The sequence below is a fragment of the Nyctereutes procyonoides genome, unplaced genomic scaffold, assembly GCF_905146905.1.
Source record: "Nyctereutes procyonoides isolate TBG_1078 unplaced genomic scaffold, NYPRO_anot_genome, whole genome shotgun sequence".
NCBI lineage: Eukaryota > Metazoa > Chordata > Mammalia > Carnivora > Canidae > Nyctereutes > Nyctereutes procyonoides.
In genome coordinates, this window is record NW_026575125.1 from 33,333,214 (window position 1) to 33,358,097 (window position 24,884).

The 24,884-nt window shown below is 38.8% G+C and overlaps 1 protein-coding gene across 1 annotated transcript in view; it reads left to right on the forward strand.

The window, feature by feature from the left end:
- Positions 1 to 24,884, forward strand: part of OTC (ornithine transcarbamylase) — a 76,270-nt gene that overhangs the window by 48,565 nt on the left and 2,821 nt on the right. The window contains exons 5-9 of the mRNA XM_055337435.1: positions 8,347 to 8,500; positions 10,378 to 10,500; positions 16,320 to 16,373; positions 16,454 to 16,603; positions 19,397 to 19,534. Coding sequence (XP_055193410.1) covers positions 8,347 to 8,500; positions 10,378 to 10,500; positions 16,320 to 16,373; positions 16,454 to 16,603; positions 19,397 to 19,534 — 619 coding nt within the window. The remainder of the gene's footprint in view (positions 1 to 8,346; positions 8,501 to 10,377; positions 10,501 to 16,319; positions 16,374 to 16,453; positions 16,604 to 19,396; positions 19,535 to 24,884) is intronic.

A 24,884-nucleotide genomic window follows, 5' to 3' on the forward strand; every position in this document is an offset into this window, starting at 1 on the left:
ACAGACCAATATCCCTGATGAACATGGATGCAAAAATTCTCAACAAGATACTAGCCAATAGGATCCAACAATACATTAAGAAAATTATTCACCATGACCAAGTAGGATTTATCCCCAGGACACAAGGCTGGTTCAACACTCGTAAAACAATCAATGTGATTCATCATATCAGCAAGAGAAAACCAAGAACCATATGATCCTCTCATTAGATGCAGAGAAAGCATTTGACAAAATATAGCATCCATTCCTGATCAAAGCTCTTCAGAGTTTAGGGATAGAGGGAACATTCCTCGACATCTTAAAAGCCATCTACGAAAAGCCCACAGCAAATATCATTCTCAATGGGGAAGCACTGGGAGCCTTTCCCCTAAGATCAGGAACAAGACAGGGATGTCCACTCTCCCCACTGCTATTCAACATAGTACTGGAAGTCCTAGCCTCAGCAATCAGACAACAAAAAGACATTAAAGGCATTCAAATTGGCAAAGAAGAAGTCAAACTCTCCCTCTTCGCCGATGACATGATACTCTACATAGAAAACCCAAAAGCCTCCACCCCAAGATTGCTAGAACTCATACAGCAATTTGGTAGCGTGGCAGGATACAAAAACAATGCCCAGAAATCAATGGCATTCCTATACACTAACAATGAGACTGAAGAAAGAGAAATTAAGGAGTCAATCCCATTTACAATTGCACTCAAAAGCATAAGATACCTGGGAATAAACCTAACCAAAGAGGTAAAGGATCTATACCCTAAAAACTATAGAACACTTCTGAAAGAAATTGAGGAAGACACAAAGAGATGGAAAAATATTCCATGCTCATGGATTGGCAGAATTAATATTGTGAAAATGTCAATGTTACCCAGGGCAATTTACACGTTTAATGCAATCCCTATCAAAATACCATGGACTTTCTTCAGAGAGTTAGAACAACTTATTTTAAGATTTGTGTGGAATCAGAAAAGACCCCGAATAGCCAGGGGAATTTTAAAAAGGAAAACCATATCTGGGGGCATCACAATGCCAGATTTCAGGTTGTACTACAAAGCTGTGGTCATCAAGACAGTGTGGTACTGGCACAAAAACAGACACATAGATCAATGGAACAGAATAGAGAACCCAGAAGTGGACCCTGAACTTTATGGTCAACTAATATTCAATAAAGGAGGAAAGACTATCCACTGGAAGAAAGACAGTCTCTTCATTAAATGGTGCTGGGAAAATTGGACATCCACATGCAGAAGAATGAAACTAGACCACTCTCTTTCACCATACACAAAGATAAACTCAAAATGGATGAAAGAGCTAAATGTGAGACAAGATTCCATCAAAATCCTAGAGGAGAACACAGGCAACACCCTTTCTGAACTTGGCCACAGTAACTTCTTGCAAGATACATCCACGAAGGCAAAAGAAACAAAAGCAAAAATGAACTATTGGGACTTCATCAAGATAAAAAGCTTCTGCACAGCAAAGGATACAGTCAACAAAACTAAAAGACAACCTACAGAATGGGAGAAGATATTTGCAAATGACCTATCAGATAAAGGGCTAGTTTCCAAGATCTATAAAGAACTTCTTAAACTCAACAGCAAAGAAATAAACAATTCAATCATGAAATGGGCAAAAGACATGAAGAGAAATCTCACAGAGGAAGACATAGACATGGCCAACATGCACATGAGAAAATGCTCTGCATCACTTGCCATCAGGGAAATACAAATCAAAACCACAATGAGATACCACCTCACACCAGTGAGAATGGGGAAAATTAACAAGGCAGGAAACTACAAATGTTGGAGAGGATGCAGAGAAAGGGGAACCCTCTTACACTGTTGGTGGGAATGTGAACTGGTGCAGCCACTCTGGAAAACTGTGTGGAGGTTCCTCAAAGAGTTAAAAATAGAACTGCCCTAAGACCCAGCAATTGCACTGTTGGGGATTTACCCCAAAGATACAGATGCAATGAAACGCCGGGACACCTGCACCCCAATGTTTCTAGCAGCAACGTCCACAAGAGCCAAACTGGAAGGAGCCTTGGTGTCCATCAAAAGATTAATGGATAAAGAAGCTGTGGTCTATGTATACAATGGAATATTACTCAGCCATTAGAAACGACTAATACCCACCATTTGCTTCAACGTGGATGGAACTGGAGGGTATTATGCTGAGTGAAGTAAATCAATCAGAGAAGGACAAACAGTGTATGTTCTCATTCATTTGGGGAATATAAATAATAGTGAAAGGGAATATAAGGGAAGGGAGAAGAAATGTGTGGGAAATATCAGAAAGGGAGACAGACCATAAAGACTCCTAACTCTGGGAAACGAACTAGGGGTGGTGGAAGGGGAGGAGGGCGGGGGGTGGGGTGAATGGTTGACGGGCACTGAGGGGGGCACTTGATGGGATGAGCACTGGGTGTTATTCTGTATGTTGGTAAATTGAACACCAATAAAAAATTAATTTATTAAAAAATTAAATGTATAAATTGCAAAAAAAAAGATTATACCATACAGGTTCCAGGGATATCAATTCCACATTATAAATAGGGCAAGTAAATGCATCCTTGCCTTTTGGCTGCTTTGCTTTGAGAGCTCTTGGGATTGTTCAAGGTAGGGAATCACAATTGCCCTTTTTCAATCATTTTGAAAAATTCATTTCTATAGGGCAGTGACTTCTCCAATTGCTCCCCTCATGTCTCCCTCTTTCAGTCTCATCTTTCTTCATTCTTTCCTAACCTTGCTATAATTATTCCAAGGTTTGCAAGGCCTTGGTTTTCTCATCTCTGAGGTTAAAATAACATTTACACGTAATACAGACTAAATCTAGCAAAACTCAACAATACATCATAAATTCTTGAATTCATAAGAGGTTGAAGGCCCATGGTTCTAGCTCCATAAAATTATTTGAGAAGCTACAATAGAAGTAATATCTGATTTTCCTTCTATGAGATTCTAGAAGGTCAACTGCAATGATTAATCCAGATTTTTTATCCTATTTGTATACACTTTAGGAGGTGATGCATATTTTAAGAAGTCCCTTTCCAATCAAATTCGCCTCTACCTCTCTCTCTGTCATAGGATTTTAGGTATCATAAAATTAACCAATTCTTCTGGAATAGGGAAGTGATTATGGTTATAAACCTTAGTGGGATATCTACTTCCATCTAAGAAACTTCGTCATAGTAGAGTTAAAAGCCTGCATTCTATACTATGAAGCACCACTGTATCTGTAAGGCGGAGGGAATTTTTAATAAGATCTTGAAGAAAAGGAAGAAGATTTAAAATTCTTTTAACATAAAGCTTATGCTTAAAAGGACAGTGGTTCTTTCTTTTTTATATAAATTTATTTTTTATTGGTGTTCAATTTGCCAACATATAGAATAACACCCAGTGCTCATCCCATCAAGTGCCCCCCTCAGTGCCTGTCACTCAGTCACCCCCACCCCCTGCCCACCTTCCCTTCCACCACCCCTAGTTCGTTTCCCAGAGTTAGGAGTCTCTCATGTTCTGTCTCCCTCTCTGATATTTCCCACTCATTTTTCTTCTTTCCCCTTTATTCCCTTTCACTATTTTTTATATTCCCCAAATGAATGAGACCATATAATGTTTGTCCTTCTCCGATTGACTTATTTCACTCAGCATAATACCCTCCAGTTCCATCCACGTCAAAGCAAATGGTGGGTATTTGTCGTTTCTAATGGCTGAGTAATATTCCATTGTATACATAGACCACAGCTTCTTTATCCATTCATCTTTCAATGGACACTGAGGCTCCTTCCACAGTTTAGCTATTGTGGACATTGCTGCTATGAACATCAGGGTGCAGGTGTCCCGGAGTTTCATTGCATCTGTATATTTGGGGTAAATCCTCAGCAGTGCAATTGCTGGGTCTTAGGGCAGTTCTATTTTTAACTCTTTGAGGAACCTCCACACAGTTTTCCAGAGTGGCTGCACCAGTTCACATTCCCACCAACAGTGCAGGAGGGTTCCCCTTTCTCCACATCCTCTCCAACATTTGTAGTTTCCTGCCTTGTTAATTTTCCCCATTCTCACTGGTGTGAGGTGGTATCTCATTGTAGTTCTTAACATTTGTAAGGTTATCTGAATTACCTAGGAAACTTGGTAACAGTACAAAGACTCAGACTCCTCTCCTATTTCAGGAGCTTGGGCCTCTGTAGTTTATTATTTCTTCATTTAGTTCTGATACACGCTAAAGTTTGGGAACTATTGCCTAACAGCATCAGATGGCTTAAGGGTGACTAGTTATTCTAATGTGGGAAGTCTCAATGGAGTGGATTATTCATTTCTCAGGATTTGAGATGCCTTTTTCCTTCAATTGAACTAGAAAGCACTCTCTGTCAGAGATTATGGACAAAATCCTGCTTTTGTGGGCTCCCATCTCTTGATAGATATTTGTTGTTGGTGTTTCGGTTTTTTTGTTTTGTTTTTTGTTTTTGTTTTTGTTTTGTTTTTTTTTTTGTTGTTGTTTTTGGCCTAGTTAGAGTTCTAAGGAAAGGTTGGATGGTACTTTTAAAAATATGGTGACCTCAATTCTGTCTTTATTAGGAATCTCAAACTTTAACATGCAAATTAATCACCTGGAAACCTTGTTAAAATGCAGATTCTGATTCATTGAAATCTAAGTGGCGCCAGTGATTCTGCAGTTTTGTTTGTTTTTGATTCTGCATTTTTAACAAGTTCCCAGATTATGGTGATGCTGTTGATCTGAGGAGTGAGGTGCTAGCTTTGGTTGTCAACCTTAGATGGACATTGGAATCTCCTGGCAAGTTTTTTTTTAAGATTTTATTTATTTATTCATGAGAGAGAGAGAGAGAGAGAGAGAGAGAGAGATAGGTAGAGGGAGAAGCAGGCTCCATGCAGGGAGCCCGATGCGGGACTCGATCCGAAGACTCCGGTATCATGCCCTGAGCTGAAGGCAGATGCTCAACCACTGAGCCACCCAGGTGCCCCTCCTGGAAAGTTTTTAAAATATTGATCCCTAAAGGCCTATCCCCAGAGATTCTGTTTTTTTTTTCTTTTTCTGACAATAATTGATAGAGATTATGGTTTGGGCACCAAGAATTTAAAAACTCTCTAGGTGACTTTTATATGCAGCAAATATTTGAAAACCTATGTCTTAACCATCAAACACCATGTTTTACAAGAAAAACTAAAATGGCTCTTTCATGCTACAATATACAATGTGCTTAGATCGTTAAGAGCACTGGTTTCCAAATCTTGACTCTTCCACTGATGCCCTGCTATGGGAAGTTTTCATTAGACATGGTAAAATACGAAACATAAAGACAATATAGTAAATTTCATAATTCAAATTAATTCAATGTAAGAGATCATTCTTTGAGATTAGGTCATTCACTCCTCTTTTGGTGTTAAAATGTCCTTTCTTTTATTAAATGAAGATATCAATGTATTATATGTGTATAATTGGTTGTTGTTTTATGTCTTTAATTTGCTAAACAAAAAGTTGGGAATCTGATGATCTCCATGTTTTTGGAAATTGGGCTGATCCATGAAATCTGAAAACCTGAGGTCAATGGGTATGAGAAATCTATAAAAATTTGAAAAAAATCTGAATCTAGAAGATAATGTTATAGGGAAATGGTTTTCAGTGTTTGATTCTCTAATCCCTGGGGGCAAGAAGCTTTTTTAGTGGTCCTTGAATTTTATAAGCAACAATAATTTTCTACAGTTTGAGGTAAATAACATATTTCAGATATGTAAGAGGGACTCATTTTCCAAATATATGAAAATCTATGAAGACCTTACTGAATATATACATTTTTATACATTTAAAAAATGTTAAATCCTTTTATTCAAGTATAAATTAACATACAGTGTTATATTACTTTCAGGTGTATAATATAATGGTTCAATATTCTATACATTTCTCAGTGCTCATCAAGATAAGTGTACTCTTATCCCCTTTATCTATTTCACCCATCCCTCCACCAACCTCCCCTTCTGGAAGCCACTAGTTTGTTCACTAGATTTAAGAGTTTGTTTTATTGTTTGTCTTTTTTCTTTGTTCGTTTCTTAAATTCCACATCTAAGTGAAATCATGTGGTATTTGTCTTTCTCTGACTTATTTCACTTAGTATTATACCTTCTAGATGTTATTGCAAACAGCAAGATTTCATTCCTTTTATGGCTGAGTAACATTCCATTGTATATATGTACCACATCTTCTTTATCCATTCATCTATTGGTGGACACTTGGGTTGCTTCCATAATTGGACTATTGTAAATAAAGCTGCAATAAACACAGGGGTGCATATATATTTTTTGAATTAGTGTTTTTACTTTGGGTGAGTACTCAATACTAGAATTACTGGATCATATAGTAATTCTATTTTTAACTTTCTGAGGACTATCCATACTCTTTTCCACAGTAGTTGTACTAAATTGCATTCCTATCAACAGTGCATGAGCATTCTATTTTTTCCATATCCTCACCAACACTTATTATTTCCTGTGTTTTTGTTTTTGATTTTAGCCATTTGGACATGTATAAAGTGATACCTTATTATGATTTTGATTTGCATTTCCCTAATGATTAGTGATGTTGAGCATCTTTTTCATGTGTCTGTTGGCCATCTGTATGTCTTCTTTGGAAAAATGTCTATTCAGTTCCTCTGCCGATTTTTTAATTGGATTAGTTTTATTGGTGTTGAGTTGCAGTTTCTTTTGACATGGTAATAATATCTACTTTTTGACCTCTTACTATGAATAAGGCATTATACTATTCACTTTAAATAGGTAATCTCATGTAATCTTCACAACTCAATAGGATAGCTATTATTATTATGGTTTTACAGATAAAGAAACTAGGTCACAGAGAAATTAAATAACATACCCAAGGTCACACAACTAATAAGTTACAGAACCATAATAAGAATCCCAAAGTAGATACTTTATAATCATGACTCTATTCACTCTACTATCATGAGAGGTTTCCAATTTTTTTGTCATGAAAAATAATTCTTTAAAGCTGAAATGGTTAGAAGCCTCTGTTGTAAGAAACCAAGATTTTAAACCAAAGACCATCCTTGCTAGTTTTGTAAGGCTAAACGACCCTGAGATCGTGACTTGAGTGGAAACCGAGAGTCAGACACTACTCACTGAGCCCCGAGAACATGGACTTTTGACTTAAATTGACTTTGGTTTGAATAGGAGTTCCTCCAACCTAATTAACTGTGTGATTTGGGGCAAGTTACTTACCTTGTGACTCAGGTCCTTCAGCTACAAAATGAGAATAATAACATTCATCTTTCTGTGTGTGTGGTTTCAATTCATGGCCATGATTTGGTTTGTCTTGCCTTTTTGGTGGGTTTTTGAGTTTATGATGTTGAACACTTTCTTTTTTCAGAGATGATGATAGTTATACAGGGTGCAGGGACAAGGACTACATGTCTTCTCAGGCTCAGCCCCTACAGGAGTTTATCATGGGCTGTATCATTCAAGCTCATGGAGAAGCAGACTCCAAAATGGAATTAGACATGCAAGAGATTTATAGGGGAAAACAACTGTGAAAGATGAAAGAGGGAGGAAGCAGGAGTAGGCAGGGAAAGCCTTCAGACCACACTGCAGGTCTGACCCCAGGGAAAGGAGAAGGAGGAGGAAGGAATAGGGTAAAAGGAATCTGAGACTGCAGGACAGCTTTGAGAAAGTCTTGGCCAGGCCAGTGGGGAACCTCAGAGCAAAGACTGCCCATTGGAGCTGTCCCATGTCAGGCAGAATAGCTCAGCTCTGGTGCCCGGGGGGAGTGTGGCCTTAGTAGGAACACTGCAGTATATCCCAAATGTGCAGCTGCTGGGGTTGTCTGCTAATGGGACTCCTCCCAGAAGGTTCTCTCTTGTGTGGCAATCTGTGTGTGCACCTTCAAGTCTCTTGCACTGGCACTTTCAATTTTACATTGAAAATGTATGTGTGTGGGATGATGTAAAAGAAAATTAGCCACATACCAGATCATTAATTTTTCTCAGTATACCTGGTTTTTGGTCTTGTCCCTTTTAACTTTACGAACTCTCCCTTGTCAATTATAATTCATCATCATACCTTTTTAGGCCCACAACTGATTTCTTACCTCTGTAAAAAATAGTAAAATCAGTGGTCACTGGATAAGATTCGTGGAACAACATCTGGCTTCTGTAATCACTACATGCTTAATATTAGCTTTTAAATCTGTCATGTTGATAGGTAGCTGTAACTTGGTAAAAATTCTAATTTGTTAGCATTTCTTATTCCTGTTTAAGATCATGTATTTAAAAAGGAATTATTAAGCATAATTAACTTAGATTATCATTTCTTGGTTTCCTGCAGTGTGTTGTCTAGCATGACAGATGCAGTGCTGGCTCGAGTGTATAAACAATCAGATCTGGATATCTTGGCTAAAGAAGCATCCATCCCAATCATCAATGGGCTATCAGATTCGTACCATCCTATCCAGATCTTGGCTGATTACCTCACGCTCCAGGTTGGCTTATTTCTTTGCCTTACACAAGACCAAAATCAACAAATTGTTCCCAACTAGCTCTAAATGGAACCGTTAAATCATGGTGTTTTGTTTTCAAATATCATCTTGGCAAAGAATTATAGCATATGTGTGAATACTATATCTCAAAGGAAATCAGGGCATTGTTAAGAATAGATCATTAGATCCTTCTGTTCTCAACTTAATTCCCAACCTCTTTTAATCAGTCTCCCTCTCATGCCCTCTTCTCTCAATCACTTTGCTTTTTTGGTGACATATTTAACACAATGGATGAATAGAGAATGCTGGGGCCTATAGAATAGAAAAGCTTTATGTAATCCTATATACATCTGGCTCTGTGGCTTGAAAGTGAAGATTGGTGGAGTAGGTTTTGAGTATTCAAAACGGTCAACTACTAAATCACTTTCTGAGGAGGCCATTTTCTATCATTTTAATAAACTTTGAGACTGGAGTTAAGAACATAGAATTTATAGAATTGAGGCAAATGTAGCCATGCCCCCTTAAATCAGAAATGTGAAAACCTTTGAAAGATACATCTCATTTGTTTTGCCACAGCCAATATACCTGGTATTGCCACTGGGAATCCTGAAAACCATGGTTTCTGTGTCAGTGGATTATTCTGAGGAAACAGGGAAAACTGGATAGGTCCATATTCTTCCTTATTTGAATAAGACACACTCGTATGAATGTGAAGTTAAACTTAAAATGAAACTCTTTGGTGATGAGGATAAGATTCATGCAGAGAACATAATACAATAATTTAGATACCAAGTGGCTGCTTGCAGGTATGGCTTTACATATATGCCAGATAATTTAATTCTTCCCCCTGGGGCTTCATCATTACTAGATTTCAAATTCATTGAAGGACAACAAAATGTCCTATTCATCATATTGTCCCCTGCAGGACCTGGTACAATGCCTTTATATAGAAGATACTCAAAGTCAGAGTTGTATGAATAAATAGCAGCTTATTAGAACATGGGATCTAAATCAGATGGACTTGGATTTAAATCCTAGGTTCACCATGTAGTAGTTCTGTGATCTCAAAGTTGCTTAACCTTTCTCTTTTTAAAATATTATCTTTATGAATAGATAACATATGAAACCTACAGATACTTCAAGAAACAGAAAACAAACAGCTTTGGGCCCATTACATAGTTCTGTCAAATCTTACTTTAGAATTTTTTGTTGTTTTTAAGTAAAATATTACAAATAGAGTTGAAGCCTATTGTGTAACTCTCCCTGATCCCATTTCCTTTCATCTCATAAAGAAATCATTATCCTGATGTTTATATTTATAATTCCCAGGCATGTATTTATACTTACCTACACATGCCTATATCCCTAAACAACAAAGAATATTAATGGGCATGTTTTTTAACTTTATATACATGTGAACATAGCACCATGTTCCACTGTTACAGATGCATTGCGTTTCCCCATTCTAATACAAATGAATGTAAGCTCCATAAAGGCAGTAATTTTTTTTTGGTCTCCTTTCTTCATTGTTCTATCACCAGGGCCAAGGAAAGCCTCTGGACATTGATGGCACTCAATTTGTTGAATGAATGAATGAATACAACAAAGATTCAGATTTTAAATGTATGAAAATATGAGTCTGTATGAGTTCATATGATGTCATAGATTAAGATATTAAGTCATTTTGATATTTTTTGTGATTACACATTCATGTTATTGAATTGCTCTGTAAAATGCAAAAAAAGAAACCTAGTAGCTTATTCATTTCAACAAAGCATTAAAAATGAGGTGAGGACTGTTTCCTTTATTTTATCCCTAACAATTGTTTCACGTGAGTAGATTTCCTCTTGGATGCAATCTCCTCCTCCCTTGTCTTTTAGGAACACTATGGCTCTCTGAAAGGCCTTACCCTCAGCTGGATTGGGGATGGGAACAACATTCTGCATTCCATCATGATGAGTGCTGCAAAATTCGGGATGCATCTTCAGGCAGCTACTCCAAAGGTAGGGGAACTTCCTGCCCTGAAACTAAGCCCCTCTTAAATCATCCCAGTTGCAACCACCCAGTGAGAACAAACCTCTCTTCCATTCAAGGAAAGCACAGGTGAGACCACAAAATTTAGGCTATGTTACTGACCTTACTATCACAGTTATGTGGCCTCTTGAGTGCCCAATTTCCCATCTATATGATAAGAGATAGTCTTGGCTAATGCCTTTTCATCCACTAGTCTTTCTTAAAAACCTCCCTGAATTATCCCTTTGAATGCCTTGAAACCAGCCATTATGATGACTAGCATCTTTGTGCTACCACAAAAACTGAAGAAAGCAGTGAAATGCAGACAGCATAAAATTCCCAAGGCATGGAAAGAATCTTATCATTTTTCTAATACTGCAATTTAGTAGGAAAATGTCAATCTAATGTGAAGGTCACAGTGATGGCATCTCTATCAGCTTAATATTTCAAACTCAATTCCAGGGGGCCCTTCAGCATTTTAAAACTGAATCCCATATGGCTGTGAAAATGCTCCCCAATATACTTCTTACCTTGCTGCTAATCTCACACAAAATGTACAGGAAGCACGACTTCTTTCATAGATCCAAAGCAACCCTTTTGATGTGTAAGAAGCTGGCAATGGTTGTTGCCTCTGAGAAGGGGAACTGGGAGGTTCAAGAGCAAAGATAGGAGGGAGATTTTATTTTCATGGTATATTCTTTTATATGGTTTGTATTTCTTAACATGTTAATGTTTTACCTATATAATGACAGAAATCCATAAATAAATACACTCAAATAAAAAAGTATAGATGCCCCTAGAAGAAGCCCTATGTTAAGATACCCTTAGCCTTACATAAAATAAATAGGCCTTTTAGAGGACAAAAATTAACCCTACAAGAGACTCATATACAAACCAGTCCTAAAGGATTCCCACAGAACCTTTTAGTTACTCTGTTGCTATGGAGTATTTTCCCCACTATGTTTCTGATTGGCTACTAATATCCAATCAGGAGTCTTTGAAGGGAAAACTCTCCTAAACAGAGACCATTTCAGAAACAAAGTGAAAGATATAGTTTGCCCTCTCATTAAGAAACTATTCACAATTACCATGCAGTAGTGTATTTCTGGCCAGGCATGTGTTTGTTCTTATCTCACTAGTCAGTGCAAGAGTTCACTCTGATGAGCTAAGACATCCAGAGGCTTAAAAATTACTCCCTGCTTCTGCTTCTTGAGTTTGAGATGTTTATTTGCCAATCACCAGGAACATGAATTAAACATGTGGATTAATGGCTGAATTTATCTAATAGGAAACACCCAAATCCCCAAGACTTTTGTGCACTCTTCACTCTTTCCTACACCAGTTTCTTGGTCCAGGCTTCCCACAAGGGATTTGATGAGGATTAGTGTACAAGTGATTTATTAATGAAGTATTCCTAAGGAAGACCTATAGGAGAATAGGATAAGGATGGAGAAAGGGAAGAATATGAGCAAGAGGGTCACTTATAGTGATCGGCCATCCCAGTTTGCATAAGACTGAGGAATTTCCAGGGACATCCAACTATTGGTGCTAAAGCTGGGAGACTCCTAGGCAAACCAGCATGATTTGGTCACTCTAGTTCCATGTCAGGCACCATCCTACAGAAGGAAGCTTCAGCCCTGATCCCACAGGTGAGCTCAGGAGCAACACTTAGGCCCCATACTTGTCTCAACCTGAGGCAAGGAAGGTGGGCTTTGTTCCTTTTTTTAAGATTTTATTTATTTATTTATTTATTTATTTATTTATTTATTTATTTATTTATGAGAGAGAGAGAGAGAGAGAGAGAGAGAGAGCATAAGCAGTGGAAGTGGGAAAGGGAGAAGCAGGCTCCCCACTGAGCAAGGAGCCCTAAGCAGAGCTCCATCCCAGAACCCTGGGATCAATGACCAGAGCTGAAGGCAGATGCTTAACTGACTGAGCCACCTAGGTATACCGTCTTTAAAAAAAAAAAGATTCATTTATTTTAGAGAGAGACAGAGCATGAGTGAGGGTGAAAAGAGAGAATCACAAGTGGAGTCTGCCTTGAGCACCAAGCCCGACATGGGGCTCGATCCCAGGACCCTGAGATCATGACCTGAGCCCAAACCAAGAGTCAGATGCTTAACCAAGTGAACCACCCAGGTGCTCCAGAAGGTGGGATTTCATCCTTTTAACCAGTCATTGGTCAAGGGCAGCAGGAAAGGCAGCTGGGTAGCCAGAGGGCTGTTTTCTGAGGATGAGCTGCAAGCACTGATAAAATCCCACCGAAATGGGGAGAGGGAGCAAAAGCTGTAAAAAGGAATCCCAGGATCTGGGTAGAGCACCAGCATTGTCAACTGCATTCTGCCAAATTAAAAGAAAACCAAATGCTTTTCCGCAGTGCTCTTGCTGAACCAGTTTGAGTCAGTGGGCCCTACTGCCTTAGTTTGCAAGGGCTGCCATAACAAATTGCCACAAACAGGGTGGCTTCAAACAACAGAAATTTATTGTTTACAGTTCTGGAGACTAGAAGTCCAAAATCGAGATGTTGGCAGAGCCACGTGCTCTCTGAAGCCTCTAGGAGAGGATCCTCCTTGTCTCCCCTTACCCCCAGCTTCCTGGGCTTGTGGCTGCATCCCTCCCATCGCTGCATCCATATTCTTGCCCTTATGTCTGTGTTTCTCCGTACAAATGCCCCTCTTTATATGAGGACATCAGTCATGTTCAACTTAGGCCCACCCTAATCCAGTACGACTTCATCTTATCTAAGTTTTACATCTGTGAGGACCCTCCTCAGTAAGATCACATTCTGAGGTTCTGGCCAAGAGGGAATTTTGGGGGGATACTATTCTACCTAATACACTTGCCATAGGAGAAATGGTGGGCACGGACAATAGCACATATTAGAAGTCATCCTATTATAGTAAACTTTGGGAATCAGAACTCTTACAGCAGATAATTTAATTTTATTCGGTATAAGCTGAAATGAAGGGTCAGATCCGATATGTGCTTAAGGCAGTTCTTCTTCACTTTATGGTAAGAGTTAGCACACTGTCACTACAAATCTAGTTTGAAGAAAGGCTCTGTATTAATGCAAACTATGACTGCATTTAGCTTCTACAGAGAAAACATATATTAACAATAACTGATCTCTACTAGAAGATGTTGCTGGAAAGGCTCTATTCTTTTGGAGAAATACAGGATTTAAACATTTTATGGAGTGTCAAAGATGTCTTATTAACACCAAAGGGAAAAATTTGAATCTTACAAAGTAATTTCAATATTGTTCTTATGCAGAAACTCATTGAAATGATAGAGAGTGCTAAACCTTTCCTGAATCTTGGTGGGAGTAAGAGTTTTAAAAAGTCTTTGGGAAAGTGTGATAGTGCAGATGTTGTTCAGTTAATTTATAACTAGGCCTACTTCTTTCCAAGATAAAGCTACGAGATTTATTGTAAATTTAAGAAGCCCTGAAGTTTCCAAAGCCATAATTAATCTATTTCCCCATTCTTCAACTGAGAATAACTTACATGTTCAAGAAAACATAATTTTGTCCTTGATTGTAAAATTGGTCTATAAACTATTGATGGTAATGATTTTAACATTGTTCTAAGTGAATATTTAGACTGAACGGGGTTTGTTAATCACCTTATTCCTCCAGTTTTAAGATTTATGTTAAAGCCAATGAGTGATTTAGTATTGAAAGCTGAGCTGTGAGTAAAGAATTCTCTTTGTATTCTCAGTCATGGCCTAGTACATGCAAGGTTGGGTAATTTTCTAATTTCCAAACCTTGCTGTTGGTTCTCTAAGTACTTATTGATTCCTTCTGTACGAATGATTATATGTGGGGAGTATAAAATCTGCTCTCTAAAGGGAAGGCTAAATTTTCAGAGCAGGAGGCACACGGGGTAATGGCCAAACCTCTTCATTTAGGATGTTTATTAGGACATACCCTTGAGATCAACACCTGTGGAAGGGAAGGGAAGGGAAGGAAGCAGCAGTGGGTAGAGGAAGAAGCTGAGCCACAATTTGGGCCCAACAACAGCCTTGTCTGACCTTATAGAGACTTCTAGACCTGAGATGTCCATTTAGAGCTGTTCCAAGTTGGGAGGAGGGAATCAAGTTTCCATCCCCTTCTGTCAATCAGTCATTGAATGTAGGTCACCCCAGAAGGGTGTGTGACCTTGGATGAGTCAGCCCTCTGCAGCTGAGGCAGTACCCAAAGAGGGCTGATGGCTGAAAACCATTTTGTGGCAGCACGCCCAGCAGCTGGGGGAATAAGGCCTTTATTCACGAACGAGGGATCTGAGTGGCATATCACAGTATGCACCACGATGCTCTACTGAGAATTTATTAAAAAAACAACTTATAATAAATGCTAAGAATTCAGGAAAATGAGAAGGATGGAGGAAGGTGAGAATAATCGTGGTGTTTGGACTGACAAGACCTCCATATGGAGGGTCTGGAGGTGAGGCTGGACTAGAGGTTTGACAAAAGAGGACCTGACATGTTCCAATGAACACACCCAGGAGAAGACTGGGGGGGAGGGGAAGTGTTCGAGGGTGAAAGGCTAAGGTGGCAGAAAAGGGCAAGATATGTACAGGGATAACAATAAGATTGGCTCTCCTGCAGCAAGATGTTGAGAAGAATTAAAAGAGACAGAAACAGGGAATGTGGGGAGGGGGAAAGCCTTGATACGCTTAATGAGCTTTGACTTCAGGAACAAGGAGTAACTATTGCAGGCTGCTGTGTACAGAATAGATTGGAGGGTGAAGAGGGAGGCAGCAGGGCTACCTGGGGGGTCTAGAATAACTCAAGGCTGTGAGGGGGCTTTAATGCCCCCATAATATCCCCTCACCCAGAGCTGGAACTAGACTAAGCAAGCTAGACTTCTCTGGTGTACCATTTGTACTCACAAAGACCTCCTACAGACCTGCTTAAACCCTGTGTCCCAGGTACCTTGCTTGCTTCACTTGAGCCCTGGCCCTGCTCTCTCCAAACCATCCCACACAAACAGATTTGACCACAGACAGTGTACTTGCTGCATAAATGCCACTTCAAAGCCCATGCCCCACACTCTGAACACTTGCTGGCAAGTACAGAAGAGAAAGACGAATGCATGTGGCCTGTTAGTATTTAGCTGGGATACTCAGGGAAGGTTCCGCTGAAGAGGAAACCCTTGTGCCAAGACCCAAAAACATTATCCACAGGAAGTGAGTGGAGAAAAGTATTCCAGACAAAAAAGCATCAAAGGGATGCCTCAGTGGTCCAGTGGTTGAGTGTCTGCCTTTGGCTCAGGTCCTGATTCCAGGGTCCTGGGATCGAGTCCCACATTAGGCTCCCCATTGGGAGCCTGTTTCTCCCTCTGCCTATGTCTCTGCCTTTCTCTGTATGTCTCTCATGAATGAAAACTTTTTTTTTAAAAAAAAAAGCATTAAAAACACAAACCCCACACAGCTCATGGGAAGGCAGAGACAAAACTGCATCAGCTTATAGAATTATGTATATAATCCTCTTAGGCTATTAGAGGAACAAGAAGAGGCACTACCAGGAGCTGGAAAGCACTATGCCCTGTTTATGTTGAGAATTAAAGAGGTCAAGGATAATAAGAGAAAGATGGGGCAGCTGGGTACCTTTTTGAATGCCCAAAAGCACTGTTATAGTTTGGAATTCTAGATGTAAATATTGTATTCTACTGAAGGCGGCTGACCTACAACTTGAGGCAGAAAAGGAAAGGACAATGAGAATACTGTTGAAAGGAAAATAATACAGATATAAGACAGCCTAATACAATACAATTGCCTAAATAACAGTTGAATTCTTTCCCCTGCAGGGTTATGAGCCAGATCCCAGTGTAACCAAGTTGGCAGAGCAGTATGCCAAGGAGGTATGCTCCTTATACGTAAAGTTAGAATTGCCTTTCTCTGTCCCATGAAGTTGTTTAACTGGCATGCTTATGTATGCTAGAATGGCACCAAGCTGTCGCTGACGAATGATCCATTGGAAGCGGCTCGTGGAGGCAATGTATTAATTACAGACACGTGGATAAGCATGGGACAAGAAGAGGAGAAGAAAAAGCGGCTCCAGGCTTTCCAAGGTTACCAGGTTACAATGAAGGTACAAATTCATGTCTCTCTGAAGGTTCATTAATTCCATTCATAAAGGGCCCTACCATCTAGTCACTCGTTTGCTTTGGGGAGAGCAGACTGTCCTTTTGTTCCCTATAAAGGACTCATTGACTGCATCCTCCAGGGATTTCTCTCCTCCTGAAGCTTAACTATGTCCTTTGGAAAGATACTTTTGTCCTGGATGCAGGAATTTGCAACCCAGGCAGAAAAGAGAAGCAAGCTTTTCCCTCTCACAGCAATGGAGCCAAGGAGGCATGGGAATGCTTTGCTCCATGCGTGTCTAGAGACACTATTACTTCTGTTGCATGCAGTTTCATCTGATTTCTCCTTTAAGAAAAGCTGCATAATTATGTTCTTCAGGCCAGTCCTTGCCTCTAGTTGTTAAGGACTCAAGTCCAGTTTAGCTTTGCTTACTACTTCCAGGGCATTCCTAGGGGAATCCCATCTAACCTGATGCCTTTCATTAAAATCCGAAGCAATGCTTCTCAGTATTGAACATGCCTCCAAATTGCCTGGAGCTGTTAATACATGGCTGGCAGAACCCCACTTCCCTTAGGGTTCTGAAATAGTAGGACAGGAGAGGGACCCAATAACTGGCATTTTTACCAAGTTCCCAGGTGAGGCAATATTGCTGCTCCAAGGTCACACTTTGAGAACTGCTGTTCTGGAGGAATACTCTACCAGACAAGTGCACATTGGGATTTTGTCAGCAGAGCAGCTTGTCTGTTTTGGTGGAGAAAGGGACTGAACAATTACAATAGATATCTCATTGATAAAGCAATATAAAATACAAGCTCCTTATTTATCCATGTCAACAGAATGAACTTTGAAAAATAAAAAGTGAAAATGTCTTCCCTTCATCCCTTTAACAGTGATTATTCCCAGAGGTAGCCACTGATCAACAATTTGATGCGTCTCTTTGCAGACCTTTCCTGTGTGTTTATATGTGCCTTCACATATACACACGCACGTATGGATTGCTCATAAATGGCATATTAGACATATTATTCTGAATTACTTTTTCTACTTAACAAATCTTAGACTTTATTGCCCACTTATTTGGATATTTTTCATTATTTTTAATGGCTGCATAAAATTCCAAAGTTTTGGTTGGATTGTGATTTATGTTGATAAATTAGGCTGTTTCCAATTATCCCAAATGCAAACCATGCTGCAATGAATATCCTTATACATATCTCTTTGTGCAAGCATGATTGGAGAATAGATCCCTGGAAAAAGAATTTCTGGGTAAAGTGGTATATACTTTAAAAATATGATAAATGCTGCTAAATAGCATGCAAAAAGAATCGATAATTTATACTCTCTCCACACTCTTTCCATTCTTGTTATTCTCATTTCCTTTTTTAAAGATTTTATTTATTTATTCATGAGAGGCACAGAGAGAAAGGCAAAAATATAGGCAGAGGTAGAAGCAGGCTCCCTGCAGGGGACCTGATGTGGGACTTGATCCCAGGACCACAGGATCACGACCTGGGCCAAAGGCAGATGCTCAACCACTGAGCCACCCAAGTGCCCCTTGTTATTCTCATTTCTAATTTAAAAAATCTGTATCTCATGCTTTTTAAATTTTGAATTTCCTTTATTACTAATAAAGCTAAACATCTTTTCATGTTTATTGGCCATTTCTGTGTGTTTTTCTATAAAATGCTATCATATCCTTTACTCATTTCTTTTTTTGCCATTATTGGTTATAGGAATTATTTACATATAATGGTTAATCCATTGTTATATATGTGGCAAATATGTTCATGGAGAAATTCTAAATTCCTTGCAGTTTACCTTGTACTTGCCTTGATCAACCATAGGCATTTTTGTGGTGCTGGAACTGCAGGCTTGAAGAACATTCATTTCACTGATGTGTGACTGGTTCAAATGTTAGTCCTTTCCCATATTACTTTGCCATTATTTTAGAAATTCAGAAGGTTCTGAACCTAGAACAAGTATGGGAAGTAAAACAAAATTGTAGTACAAAGGTAATAATTTTGAGGTAAGAAATTATGAGGGAATGAAGTTTTGAATCTGTAAGTGAACAACAGAAATGGATGGAAAATTGTAGCTTTCAGAATTAATAGCTGGAGAAAAAAACTATTAGGACTTTTGCATTAAGAATCCTGTTTAATGCACTCCTATCACAGCATGCTCTTTCAAAAGTGTTTAAATTAGTGAAGTATGCTTCAACCACAAAAACTATAACTTGGAGAGAAGTTCAAAATATAACAATACCATAAGAGCAACTTTTAAAATATATTGGGGTAGGGCAGCCCGGGTGGCTCAGCGGTTTAGCACCGCCTTTGGCCCGGGGCATGATCTTGGAGACCCGAGATCGAGTCCCACGTCGGGCTCCCTGCGTGGAGCCTGCTTCTCCCTCTGCCTGTGTCTCTGCCTCTCTCTCTGTCTCTATAAATAAATAATATATTGGGGTAAAATAGGTGACTTTTGTTATCAGCCACATATTGTACCACTAGAGCTCTTTACTGAAATGTTCACAATCCTTCTAAACAGAGGACCAGCAACTGAGTCAGTGGTTTAGTTTGGAGTGATCTCCCAAATCAAACAAAAATGACTATAAAATTCCTAAGTTGAAAGTACCATTTACGTTTCCCTTTGGTGCCTTGAATTTAAACCGCCACTCTGCCTTGTTCTCTCTCCCTTTGCATTTGGTTTCTGACTCCACACCACATGTGTGTTTAAATATTGAAGATGACAAATTTGATAGCCCCATATACTAGTCAAACATTGTCTCATTCCATCTTTTCTTTAGACTGCTAAAGTTGCTGCCTCTGACTGGACATTTTTACACTGCTTGCCCAGAAAGCCAGAAGAAGTGGATGATGAAGTGTTTTATTCTCCACGATCACTAGTGTTCCCAGAGGCTGAAAACAGGAAGTGGACAATCATGGTAAGCAGGCAATGGGGGAATGGAAGCTTAGAATGGGTTCTCTATGTGGCCCTAACTTGGCCATTTATGCCTTTTGGTAAATCATAAACAAGATTATCCATGCACATGACTTGCTCATATGGCATCTATTTTTTCCCAAAAAGTTCATTATAATTATTGCTTATTAGCATTTATAGTATATTTTAATGTGATAAAACTGATCTCCTTCCAAATATATTTATTTCATTTTGTTTTTTTTTAGAGGGGGGTGCATGCACAGGGTGAAGGGGCAGAGGTAGAGGAAGAGAGAGAGAATCCCAAGCAGGTCTTACATCTAGCACGGAGCCTGACACTGAGTTCAATCTCACGATCTTGAGATCATGACCTGAGCTGAAATCAAGAATTGGATGCTCAACCAAATGAACCACTCATATGCCCCCGAATATATCTGTTTTAATAAAAATTCTGACTGCTTTTGTAGAGCCTGAATGCCAGCCACTACTGCCTGCTAACCATTATATTTTATAATTCTTATTTTACAATCCCCTTGCTAATGTTTATAGAGGCCACTAAGTCAGTGCCTGGCACAAAATGCATATTCCAAAAAAATCTTTTTTCCTTTCACGACTTACCTAGATAGTTGCTTTGGTTCTCTACTTGGCTTGGCCTGAGAGATACATCTGTTTTAGGTACTGAACATTTCCAGAATTGCAGCAAAACTAATCTTAAAAACTACTGGTCCCTTTAACATAAGTTTCATCTTTATCACTGCTATTCTAGGAAATATTAACTTTACATCTCTGTGTTACAAAATTCCACACAGCACCTTCTTCTCTGGAAAACTGATATTCAAGGGTCATAATTTAGTACCACCGTTTTTTAGTTTTTAGTGATTTAACTGATCTCAATTATCGTACCAGTTGGGGTCTTACTGGCAAACAGAGTCTACTCTAGGAAAGTTAAAAGGATAATGTAGAAATTTATTAAAAGACATTTAGCAGTACTTAGAATCTCTGGGGAAAGAAGGTGCAGCAAATCATTCTTGGATACCACATAGAAACAACACAGGCAGAAAAATCCCCCATAATATTGTGATTCTTTAGTAGCCAAACCCATTTACACAGCTACCCAAAGCTTGGTACTTAAGGCCCATGAAACTAAATGCCAGATACTCCATTATTGCTGCCCCAGCCAAACCAGATGCCCTCACCTATATATAGACAAGAAGATCTAATCTCCCAGAGGATGGCTTCCACTAAATATCATTCACTTATGGCTCTAAGACTTGAGTAGGTACAGTTGAGTGGTATGTCTGAATTTTAGCTTCTTGGAAATGTAGTTTATAGCTTTCAACTTCTGGAGTACAAAAAACAAGCTGGAAAGATTCTGGTAATTTTTAAATCTAATCTATAAATGGGTTATTGTGAACAGTGAAATAATACATGTAGAGCCTTTAGTATGGTATCTAATACACTGTAAATATTATTATAATTATTATCACTGACATCATCTTCATTGTTGATTTAATACAGTGACCAGCAGGGGTTTGAGCTCCACTATGGCTGCTTGAAAGCCAATCATGACTCCCTTTCCAATGGAAAGTTATTGGTCATATCCAATAAGAGGGATGCTTTTTTCCTTTTTTACTATACCTTCCAGTTTGCCACCTCAGGACACTAGCTTTGGCCAAAATGGCAATTGCCATGTTATCTAGACCTGTGCTTTTAGAGCTTTAATGTCTATTTGAATCACTTAGGGATCTTGTTAAAACTACAGATTCAGATTCTGTAGGCCTGACATTGAGGCCCAAGATTCAGCATTTCTAACAAGCACCTAGGTAATGCAGATGTTGCTGTCCTGTAGATCACTTTTTGAGTAGCAAAGATCTAGATGACAAAAAAGAAAATGGGAGCTCTCCAACCCTATACCTCAGGAAGAGACATGGCAAAATTTTTCCTCAAGCTCTATTCTTTCTCAGAAGATGATTAAAGTTACAAAGATAAATCAACCTAAATCTGTTAAAATATGATCTTTGTAGAAATTCAGTGGAGAAAAATTAAAAGAAATGTTAAAATATCATTTATGGAGATGCTCTGAGCTTCCAAATTTTTGGAAAGCTTATTAAACAACATATTTAAATTGAATTTACTTTAAAAAATTAAATTGGGCAAGCGGATGGGGTGACTGGATGACAGGCACTGATGTGGGCACTTGGGATGAGCACTGGGTATTATACTATATATTGGCAAATAGAGCTCCAATAAAAAGTATACAAAAAAATAAATGCATCATATATTCACATTGTTGAAATGCTTACAAGGATAAATATATATGTATACATATCTGTATATATGTGTGTGTGTATATACATGCACACATACATACACAAAGTGAAATCTTATGCCCACCTATTTTCCATCCATCTAAGCCCTACCACCATCTCTCCATACCCCACCTTCCTGAAGTGCCCACTATTATCATGGAAACACATATTTAAAAGAAAACAAGAGGCATAGCCATGTTAAAAAGAAGGTAGAGCATCTAAAATAGAAAGAATACTTGTCTGGGAGTGAGGAGACTTGTATCCTAGCTGCATTCTTTATATACTGCATACTTTATATACCTTATGTAGTGTTTAGTACTAGTCAGCTGTGCTATCTTGGATAAGCATTACCTCTTTGGGTCCTGGTTTCCTCACATATAAGATAAACAGATCAAGCTATATAGATGGCAAATGATTTTTAATCTTAGGTCCTCAATCTCACCAACAGGCAACTTGAAGTCCTATGTTCAGAAGGTTCTAAGCCTGCCTGTGGTCTCAGAAAGAAAATGGTGTAACTGACTAGCGATACGTGACATGGATTCTGGAAGGGAGGTGGTGACACATATGCTACACCCATTCATTTATGGAGCTGCTCTGCACTCTGCTCTAGCTCTCTGAGCTAGACGATTGGAGATCCCTTTGAGTTAAATTCATTTTGGCAATCATATACTGTGCATATACTGTGTGCTAGACCCTCTGCCAGGCATTGGGGATTTTAAAAAATGAATAGCATGCAGCCCCCACTCAGCCTGTACAATTCATAGGAATATGGCATTTTCAAGAGAGATGAGACCCTAGAGATTGTCTAGTCTAAATTCCTATTTTATGTGCAAAGAAATTATTCTTAGATAGCTTATTTAGAATGGCATTCAGGCTCAGCACTGCTGAGACATATTTCTCTGGGATGTTTTAAAGGTACAATACATGTTTTCCTCTAGAACTTCCCTATCCAATACAGTAGCCACTAGGCACATGTGGCTATTTCTATTTAAATTTAAACTAATTAAAATATAATATTATGCATGAGTCAATTCTCTAGACATACTAACTACATTTTAAGTGTTCAATAGCCACACATGGCTGGTGGCTACATTATTTGTATTTGACATCACAGACACAGAATATTTCGATCATTGCAGAATGTTCTACTGGACAGAACTACTATCTAGAGAATGATTTTCACACACAATTTCATTTAAAATCAGGATGGAAAAAAAATAAAATCAGGATGGAAGAAGAAAGGAAAAATACCTCAAGTTCTAATGTGCCCATAATGACTGATGGCAAGTATGTAACTATATAGGGTGGGGTTTGTTCTAAAAACATATGACATTTTTAAAGCAAATGCTTTAAATACTCTTTCAGTACTTAGAGGAGCTTTTCAAGGCCTCCATGTTGGGTGAATTCCAGCTGTGCTGTGCAGAACACCCTAGCAATCACATCATTCTCTCCATAGTGCACAAGCTTTTGGATCCCTTTGTTTTGTTTTTTAAATATTCCCTCTCCTCCCCACAAAGGTTGCTTTTGCATTTTTCAATAATTAGTAAGGCTGTAGGACTCATAAAATGTCAGGTACCTTTCTTCCTCTGCCTACAATTTTTACTATGGAGCTAAAGTAACCTAAAGGGACCCTGCAAAAGAGCTGACACTTCAAAGCACTGCTATCAGGATGGTCCTTAAACATACAACACCACTGCAAATCTAATCCACAGCATTTCAGTCCTTTATTTCTTTTCATGTTAGGGGTGCCATATCAAATATAGGGTACCCAGTTAAATTGGAATTTTAGATAAATAAAAAATAATTTCTTAGAGTAAGTATGTCCTGTGCTTACTGGAACATGCTTACAGTTTTTTTTTTAAAGTTGCTTCCTGAAATGCCAATTTAACTGTCTTTTTTATTTATTTAACCAAATCCGGCAACAGTGCTCCAAGCTGACTTCCTAAGATTTTACATTTGAAAATAAATTTGACACATGTAGAGATGATTAACAATAAAACCAAACCTGAGATGTGATCCTAGAAATCCATAAAGCTGCTTAAAATATTTTAACGGGAAGATGCTCTTATCACAGAGTTTGGCCTTCCTAGTTTCTTCTTGTTATCCAGATCTCAAATGTCATTCCTTTAACAAAGCCTTCCCTGGCCACCCACTCTTAAGAGGGTCTCCAGCCTCCTTTATCCCATTTCTTATTTTATTTTATTTTATTTTTTTAAAAAGATTTTTAAATTTATTCATTTGAGAGAGATAAAGAGAAAGAACGAGTGAGAGCAGGAGGGAAGGTCAGAGGGAGAGGGAGAAGCAGACCACTCACTGAGCAGGGAGCCTGACACAGGGACTCTACCCCAGTACCCCAGGATGATGACTTGAGCCGAAGGCAGATGCCCAATCAAATGAACCACCCAGATGCCCTGCTGTCTTTTGTTTTATATTCTAATGACATTTATCACTATTTGATTTTTTTTTGTTTGTTGCCTGTCCCCCTACCATATGAAAACTTGATAAGTTCTTCATTATACCTGGAATGGTGCCTGACACTCTATGTGCCCAATACATTTTTGTAGCTTAAAAGGCGATATAGGGTATTGGTTCTAGTACACAAACTTTGGAAATCAAGTTAAAATTCTGGCCCTTGGGATCCCTGGGTGGCGCAGTGGTTTGGCGCCTGCCTTTGGCCCGGGGCGTGATCCTGGAGACCCGGGATCGAATCCCACGTCGGGCTCCCGGTGCATGGAGCCTGCTTCTCCCTCTGCCTGTGTCTTTGCCTCTCTCTCTCTCTCGTGTGTGTGTCTGTGACTATCATAAATAAAAAAAAAATTCTGGCCCTCTGTGTGACTTTGATCAAGTATAAGTCCAGTTTATTCATATGATAATGGAGATAAAAATAGGGACAATTTCATAAGTTTATGAGGATTAAATGGGGGTAAGAGTCATCTGAGCATAGTGGTTAAGTTTTTAGAGAAAGGATCCACCCCCTACTACCATCCCCAGGAAAATACCTATATCTTCCTCCTCTGGATTTTCTCTCTTACCACCTCACACAAGTGG